Here is a 9,650-nt window from a genome sequence, read left to right on the forward strand (position 1 = left end):
GAGGGGTCGCTATGAGTCGGGGCCGACTCAACGGCAAAATAACAACAACAACAACAACATGTACTATATTGTTTTCATCTTGTTACTGTCTTTTCAATCCTAAAAGGATTGTGTTTCATACACATTATTTTAAAAATAAGAAAGCTCAATTCTAAGGAGTTAAATTATCTTAAAAGTGAATTGTTGTTGTTGTGTGCCGTTAAGTTGATTCCAACTCATCTTGACGCTCCAGGGCAGAGATGTTGTTGTTGTTGTTGTTATTTGCCGTCGAGCTCTGGTGGCGTAGTGCCTAAGGCACTTGACTGATAACCAGAAGGCTGGTGGTTCAAACCCACCGGCCAGTCCTCGGAAGGAAGGTTGGGCAATCAACTTCTGTAGTGATACCACCTCAGAAACCAATGACACATAACCAGGGCAGAGTAGAAATGCCCAATAGGTTTTCCTAGCCTGTAATCTTTATGGGAGCAGATTGCCAGATCCTTTCTTTCGTGGAGCAACTGGTATGTAAGTTCAAAAATGCTTAACCACTGAGCCATAAGGGCTCCTTACAATTACATGAGGTTAATTTAAGAATAATGATGAATTAGTATGCTAATTTGACATATCGTTCAATGAAAGGAATTTCTGTTAGTTATTAAAATAGATTTCTGGATCCACTATAGTAGTAGACATTTATGGCAGTTAGAATTAAATAATGGATTTCTTTGGTTTCTACCCTAAGGCAGTAAAGCAGTAGCCTAGTATTACATATCCAGTGAAATAAAATTGCATAGAAAACCTGGCAAACAAAAATATTGTTCTTAAACAAAGATAAGCTAGTATTAACCTCATGACATTCTAGCTGGTAGAGCACAGATTGTTTTAATTACCCACTTTAAGATAAATGAATGTGAGCATTTCTTGTTCTCTTTGTTATTATGTTAACCTGATGTGTGTCATTCACTAATAATGAGATGACAGCCTTTTGTTATCTGACCAGATGGCAGGTGTTAGAAGTATAGGGAATCACATTATCTGCTATAAATCACCACATTTCCTACAAATCAAATCACAGATGCAAGAAACAAGTAGCAATACTAATATTTTTGTTTACATAGTTGCTTATTTTCAACTTCATGTAAGTATTACAAATTTGTTGGAAGCAAACCTACTTTAATGTAACCAAATGACAATCAGGTAAAAGAGTAAACCTATTTAAAGTGCACTTTTTAAAACAATAAAAAAAAGTGGTAAAATACAATGGAGCCCACTTAATTGACCTTTAATATATTTATATACAAAAATGTGAATTAAGTATGAAATTGTTAAAAGATAAATGTTAAGATTTTTTAGCAGTATCATACTAGGCATGCTGCATGATGACTACAGGGTTTACATGTGTTCTTATTTACATACGGAAAGTTGTAGATTAGTTTTAGATTGGTTTATATGTAAAATGAGATGAGACATACATATTTTCAATGTTACCATTTTACTACCATATTACCATCTTACTAAGTGGGACTAAAAACGTGTCTTTTTTAATTCAACGATTATAGATTTAAATGCTTGGTGAAATACAATACAGCAAGTCTCATCCCTGAACCATTTTAAACTTAAACCACTAAATTAAAACTAATAAGCACATAAAATCTAAATTTTGATCATTTCTTTTTCTTACATTGTCTTCATTTTATCTTTGAAAGTATTTTCAATATATATCAACAGATGCATAAGTGCCTCCACATGTATTTCACTAACATTGATTTTTTTTCCTACCTACTTTGGCAAGCCAATGATTTTGAATTATGAACTTAAATTAAGGATTCGCACAAGGTTTAAATTCATGAGAGCTCTTTTAAAATATAATCCTTTATGTTAAAATTCAGATTTAACTTGCTCAGCTCAATATCTTAAAGATTAGATTACCTTCTGTAATGTCTGTTCCAACATTTCTTTCCCATTCTTCTCTGGAGTACTCTTCTTGACCCCATCATCTTCACCATGTCTAAAAAGTTGTTCTGGTAGAGAATAAATAAGATACTATGGCACCTCACATTCTGCTGAACCACTATCCTGTCATTTCAAGAAAAAGGGCATGGTTTCTCAGGTATGTATAATGTAGTCTATATTCCTGTCAAGTATTTGGTCAGTATCTGAATAGTGACCTCTTTCAAGATTTTCAATCACACAATTATGTATCTTTGTAGTGTCACTTTTTTTTTCCCCTGCAGTGTAAAATTTTCAAAGGTACAATAGATCTGCAGGTTAACAATGCTATACTTTCATTCCCATTTTCATTCTTTTGTAGACTATTCCCCCCTTTGCCTTAAAAGCAGAATTCACTGCCTTTTCATCTACACATTCACTGCTAGTTTTGTTCTCTGGATCATGTTCCCTGCCAGGAGGATCAGAGTATTTGCTGAACAAAGCAAACTGTAACAAAATTAGGGTAGACTGAAACTTTAACAACCTCCAAACCCCCACTTTTTAAAGTGAAAGGAAGATCATGGGCTGGGTAACAGAAATCACTTTTCCAGAAAAACTATGATTTCAAAAACAAATAGGCTCCCAGGTAAATACATAGCTGAACTTGTTTCTATAAATCATTCCTACAATAGGAAAGTATTTGACAATTACTAAAACCTTCCCAATCAAACAGGAAACATACAACACATCAACCTAAAGGAAAAATAAATAACTGAAACCACAAATTTGTAAATATTTTTTTCTTATCAGATAAATTACTGTGATAAATTGAATTGACATTTTCTTTTGAATTGTTTTTTTGGATACTGGATTTCTCAAAGAATAAAAACAGGTATAAAATAGATTGAATTAAACTAAAAGGACAGATATTGTATTAGCCTGAGATGATTTTGCTTCAAAGTATAGTTGGCTGTTGTAGGTCAGTGTAAAACTTTGGTTTATCAACAAAGGAAAAAGAAAACAATATTATTCTCTGTAGAGTAGAAATCCTCTTGGTATAAACAGTGACTAACAAGTTTGTTAGAATGAATTAGGCATTTCTTTTGTCTTTGGAACATGACATGCCCAATTAAAACTTCTGAACTCATGAAATAAATAGAACACAATCCAAATGATAATAAAAGCTAGAACAGATAGAATTCTCCATCTGGGGAATATGTACCTTTACCTTGATAATAATCTACCAGTTCCCAAGCTTCTTTTTCTAGTCCCCTAACACCATGATGCTGAATTCATTTACAACATTCTTTCAGCAATATAGAGGTAATATGCAAATACAATTCATCTGTTCCAGTCATTTGAATATCTACTATAGTTCTAAGCGAAATATTTATTCTTTATCTCAAAAGAAGACAATAGTGCTATGTTCAAAGAGCACATCACAATACCTAAATAAGTGCAATATAATAAATGCTGGGTATTTATTTAAAAATGAAATTTGATTGCTGCTGCTTTGCTCCCGGGTGTACGCAAGGCCCACTGGAAGCCAGGTTGACAGTGTTCAGTTGTGGTTTCATGTGTGGAAGTTTGTTTCTCATCTTCACAGGTCTTAAAACAAATAGTGGAGTATCAAGACCCAGGCATGGAGGAAGAACAAAGACCCAACTCTGCCCCCACAGTTCTCTTCCCTTTCAGTGATTTCAGGATTGGGAAAATGAAGCAGGAGGACCTAGTAAGAAAAATAATTTTTCCTGTGGTGGATATGTGAGAAGGTGCTTTGCCTTACGGGAGATTTACTTTTAACATTTTAATTTTTAAATCTTCACTTTTCTTTTACTACTATAAAAATTCATTCCAATTTATGGTCTTTACCAGGAGTTTCTTCTCTACTCATTTTTTTCCTTTTCTTTATAACTAACAACTTTGCTTAAGGAGCTCTGGTGACATAGTGGTAAAGCATTCGGCTGCTAATCAAAAGGTCAGCAGTTTGAACCCACCAGTTTCTTTGGGGGAGAAAAAGGAAGCAGTCTGCTTCCATAAAGATTTATAGCCTTGGAGACCTTTATGGGGCAGTATTGCTTTGTCCTAAAGGGTCACTATGAGTTAGAATCAACATGATTGCAATGAGTTAACTTTGCTTATTCACAGCTGTTTAAATTTCTTACTCTGTCTTCTATATTTTTCCATTTCTCTTAATTCTCTTGGCTTAAATTAAAAATTAATGTAAATTTTTACAACTTTTAACATTGTTCTCTACTTTTAGAGTCTTTATTTTAGCCATCTTAGCAATTTTTTGAAATTTTCTTTTTATCCTGAAGATAATATAATGCTTCCTACCAAAATTTCTTAAAAATTCTGTTTGTGATTGTATTACCTTGAGAGACAAAGAAAGGGAAATGGCTATCAATTTGTATATGGACAATTTCCTGAAGAATATTGCTATTTCTATTTCACTGAAAGGAACAGTAAAATAGAGGTCAAAGTGAGTAGAATTTAGTTTAGAAGGGATTTCATATACATGAATTGTTGTTGTTGTTGTTATGTGCTGCTGAGTCAGTCCCAACTCATAGCAACCCCTCCTTGGGTTTCCAAGGCAGTATCAGTATGGAAGTAGATTGCCCAACCTTCCTTCCAAGATAAATGAATTAGGCATAAATATGTAAAGATCAGTAAGATCTACCCATCAAAAATTTTTGTGTTTTTCCATTAGTCCAGCGTTATCTGGACAGCATTATTAGAAAAGTTAGAAGTTGATCAGGCAACAATAATTAGAACCTATCTCCTCTGAGAAATCAATTAAAGCTGAAAGAGAAGCTGGCCACTTTTGTTACCAGCCATACCTATTCTGAAAATGTGAACATGGAATAAGGAAAGTATCTCTTTATGAAAAGAACAATGCAAGGAAGATCAAAGTACTTTTTTCTAGGAAGAGTGATGGGAGGGTAGGAGGATAAGTAGGTTTTTTTCCCCATTTTCTTCATTGTTGGCTGTTGTTGTTACGTACCGTCGAGTCGGACCCGACTCATAGTGACCCCTCCATGGGTTTCCGAGGCAGTATCACTATGGAAGTAGATTGCCCAGCCTTCCTTCTGATGAGTGGCTGGTGGGTTTGAACTGCCAGCCTTCTGGTTAGCAGTCAAGTGCCTTAGGCACTATGCTACCAGAGCTCCTTCATTGTTGGCTACACCTAGTAAATAGGAGCTCTGATAGTGTAATGGTTAAGGCATTTGGCAGCTAACAAAAAGGTCAGTGGTTTGAACCCACCAGCCATTCCATGGAAGGAAGATAAGACTGTTTGCTTCAGTAAAGACTGACAGCCTTGGAAACAAATGGAGGTCACTATGAGTTGGAATTGACTCGATGGCAGTTAGTTTGGTTTTTTGGTTTTGTCTAAAAAAGAAAACACCTTTAATCAAGGGTCTTTAATGCAGTTTTTAGTTTTATTTTTCCTTACAGCTTAAGTATTTGTTTATATGTATAATTTTTCTAAAAACAACATGCTACAATATGGATGAACCCAGAAAACATTATGCTGAATGAAATAAGTCAAAAGTGTAAATATTGTATAATTCTACTTATATGAGACATTTAGAATAGGCAAGTGTATAGAGATCAAAGTATATCAGTGGTTACCCAAGTCAGCATGAGGCAGGAGGAAAGAAGGCACAATTCTTAGGGGACACTGAGCTTCTGTTAAGCATAATGGAAAAATCTGGTAATGGTTGATGGTGACAGTTGAACAATATGATGAACATAATGTTAGTGAATGGTAAATGTGAAGACTGTTGAAATGGCAAGTATTAATGTTATCTATATTTTTACCAGAATAAAATTAATAGATAAATAAACCAAGGACAAAATCTTGAAGAACTCCCAATAGTTAAGTGGTAAATGGACAGAGGTCCCAGTGGAAGAGAGGAGAAGGTACAGGTAAGAAGTGAAGGAAGGAAAATATGGAGAGAATTAATGGTATAAAATAGAAGAATTCAAATACCGGTCTTTGCAAATTACCAATGACCCCATTAGAACAACTGGAACAACAACAGAAACAGGAATAAAACATGGAAAGTAGTAATTTAATATGAATTGTCAACACTTAAAAGTACAGTGGTAAAAATTAGGCTATAGTACACCATGTTTGGTAAAGGAGAATGTCAGTGAAATCAAGGGAAAGCTCTGTGAAACAGATTGATAAAACAGCCTCAACAATGAGCTAAAACATACCAAAGATCATAAAGATGGCATAGGCTCAGAAAATATTTCCTTCTGGTATACATAAGGTTGTCATGAGTCATAACTCATTCAATGGCAACTACCAACAAAAACTAAAGGATAAGTAAGAAGAAATTATGTCATATCAAACTTGATTACTTTTTCTATGAGACACTGAAGTATTGAGTCAAGCTGTACACCCAATCTTCACTTATCAACATGGTTCACTTCCAAACACCAGGTCATTATGTGAAAAACAGTTATGCTAAAAGGGAGGCTGACCACATCAGATCACAAAACAGAGGATAACTATATCATTACATAACTGCCAAATAACATCATTATATAATCATGGAACCACTGAGAATCATGGACTAGTCAACTTGACACATAACCTTAACCATCACAGCCAGTCTCACTCTCACCTAGCACCTACGCATTCACTACTGCCAGATGTACATTGTTGATGCACAAAATGGTCCAACAGCAGAGTTTTTATTATTGTTGTAAATGTCAAATGTCACATAATGAGAGAGTCAATAAGTGAGAAGTAGATGTGAATATACCTATCTTGATTTTAACAAAAGAATAATCTTCTTATAATTGGAACACTAACACATTCTGTATTCCTGAATATTTTCATTCCAGTGGTGAGAGATTGCAGATTTGAAGATCTCTATAAGTTTTCTTCTAAGTTTTTGTGTCTAGAACAGATGAATACAAAATGATTTCAAGAAAATAAGTATCGTCAAATGAAAATCTAAATGAATTGATACTGAGTACAGAAAGTGTATTATCTATAAAGCTGTGAACACATATAACCTAGGAAAACTTTATTACTGAATAATAAAAATGAATATGTTTTCTCCTTCTCTAGCACTACTTTAGAATTAATAAATTATAAATCTGACTTCTAGGTATTTTCTCTATTCATTTGGTTTTCTCATGATAGGTAGAAATGTTAAGGAGTTATCCAATGAGAAGAGCAGTGAAAACTGAGAATCAAAAGTGAAATTCTTAGAAGACAATGAAATTAAGAAATCAAAAGCTTGATAAGAAAAAAAATGCCTGCATTAAGTATTTACACAAATAATTTACCTTCTCTTTCCCCTTCCATACATGCATTTAATTCTTGCATTGTTGCCTTATCAATAGATATATGTACTTTAAGTTTATCCAATTCTTCTTGAAGATTCATCCTAGGAAAATTAAAATAATAAATGATTATTTAAAATGTGTAAGCAACCAAATTAAATATCCAGAAAAGGCATTTATAATATACAAAATAGAGCTTAAAAAAGGAAAAATTATATTGATAATATTAACAAATCCTAAAAGTTATAATTTTAATGTGACTTTTAATGAAATCTGGAAAATAAAATGTTATAAATAAGTGATTTTTTTGTTACAGACTAAATCCTAAAACAGACTATACTGTAAGAAAAAAAAAGAGAGCCATGTATTAAGTTGTTTGACTACTTTCTGTGACTTAGTTATGTTAGGTACAATAAAAATAATAAGTTAATACATATCATTGAAAGCTAAGACAGTAAATCTCTAGATGCCAAAGGCAGAGAAGTAATACTTAACATCCTGAAACTGCAATTGAGTTACTATGGTGAGAGACTTGGATCAAATACTGCAAAGAGGGCTTCAAATTTTGAGACATGAATAAAGATGCAAGTTTAGGTCCTAGGTCATACGTGGCTAATAGATAAAATAAGGTTAACTACAGGCTGTTGAAAACCAAATACCTGCCAAATGGGAATCTGAATATTGAGTTTACCTGTTTCAAATTGTCGTTAAAAAGAAGTCTCATGCCCCAGTCAAAAGGCAGGACAAAATCAATCACAAAGGATCAAGATCCTAAGACTATAACAATTGAGTTCAAAGTTGAGCCATATACATTTGCATACATATGAAGCATCAACAGCAATACAAAAACTTGCTTATGGATAGTATATACTGGAGCACCCAGACAGATACAGTCATCCTCTACAGGAGGGCTTCCACAGCTTCATGGATATACAGGAGAAAAAACAATAATTTTCAAAGAACTTAAGTCTGCAAATAAGAATAATTAAATATATGAGTAAATTCAAGGCCAGAAATGACACCCTTCCTATCATTCTACCAAAACTGGAAAACTGAGAGCAGAAAAGAGAGACAACAGAACAATTCAAAAAGGGTTTTAATAATTAGCCCAAAGGACCAATGAACCACAAAGGCCTCAGCCTCCAGGACACTGAGACCAGAAGAACTAGATGGTGCTCAGCTACCACTACCAACTGCTCTGAGAGATATCACATCAGAAGGTCCTCAAAAGAGTGGGAGAAAAATGTGGAACAAAACTCAAAATTCATTAAAAAAAAAAAAGACTAGGTTTACTGGTTAGAGAGTGGCAGAACCCCCAAGACTATGGTCCTTGGTTACAACTTTGGACGTGGAACTGAACGCACTCTCATAGTATGGAAGACTGAAGTAGAAAGCCAAAGGGCCCCTTTGCTGAAAATTCCAGAACTTTAACAAACCAGCAGGCATGATTAAAGTAGACATTAATCATAGTGACTAACTTGCTATTCTTCCCTCCCCTGTGCTTTCTTTTAAAGGAATAGAATAGCTAACCTTTTAACAAAACACTGATTTTTTTTAGGTTTGTTATTTTCAATTATACATTCTTCTAAGCATGAACCTCTCCCACGATTGGTTTTGGCCAAGGACCATAGTGTATGAAGCAAGACAACCCTGGGGAGAGGGATGTCAAACCTGGAATAACCACAGAAAAGAAGAACAAAGACATTCCTGGAAGTTCAAGTGATCTTCAATCTCCTTCCCATCTCCCTATAAAACCCTTTGTTATGTATAATCTCCCTATAAAACCCTTTTGTGAAAGACAGACTTTTCACAGAAACTATTCTCTCTGTCTCTTTGGGTATCAATACTCAATAAATCTTTTGCTTTTCCACTTCAACCTCTTATGGTGATTGGCCCTACTTGCGATAGGTGGTAAGAATCTCATAATTCCTGCATTAGTAGCTCAATTTTCAGTCAACAATAAACAGGTGTCAACAAGGTGAACAATGGCACTAGGAGGGTACACCCTCCTTAGAATAACTGATCATCTGAGATTAAAAGCACAGCACTTGCCCTGAAGGCAGGAAGGGCTAGGAGAGAAGGAATGGAAATAAGAAACACAGAAAGAAAGCTGGAAGTGTTACATTACACTGAGGGGATTACAATCCATAATGTAAAAAAAGTGTGTTTATTGTTGAATGGAATCTTGATTTGCTATGTAAATATTCACCCAAATCACAATTAAAAACTTTTTTTTAATCCTATGCAGTTCTATTTCATAGGAATCAATTCAACAGCAAGTAGCAACAACAACCTTAAATACACTTACTTTTCTTTTTTTTTGTTACAGACAAAAAAAAGCCCACAGGTTCAACTACTCGGTCCCTCTGGGTAGCTGGCTGTGACCAAGCAGTGACCACAACCTTGCCCCTTGTCAGCTCTACTATACACCTGGG

The 9,650-nt window shown here is 34.4% G+C and overlaps 1 protein-coding gene across 1 annotated transcript in view; it reads right to left on the reverse strand.

The window, feature by feature from the left end:
• The window catches only part of LOC103208537 (centlein-like), a gene marked incomplete at its 5' end in the record, with an annotated part of 460,544 nt that overhangs the window by 190,900 nt on the left and 259,994 nt on the right, over positions 1–9,650 (reverse strand). Inside the window, 2 exons of the mRNA XM_007954241.2 lie at positions 1,909–2,000; positions 7,219–7,319. Of these exons, the coding sequence (XP_007952432.2) occupies positions 1,909–2,000; positions 7,219–7,319 (193 nt within the window). The remainder of the gene's footprint in view (positions 1–1,908; positions 2,001–7,218; positions 7,320–9,650) is intronic.

Source organism: Orycteropus afer, unplaced genomic scaffold (assembly GCF_000298275.1).
Source record: "Orycteropus afer afer isolate SDZICR_OR568_19922 unplaced genomic scaffold, OryAfe1.0 scaffold00450, whole genome shotgun sequence".
NCBI lineage: Eukaryota > Metazoa > Chordata > Mammalia > Tubulidentata > Orycteropodidae > Orycteropus > Orycteropus afer.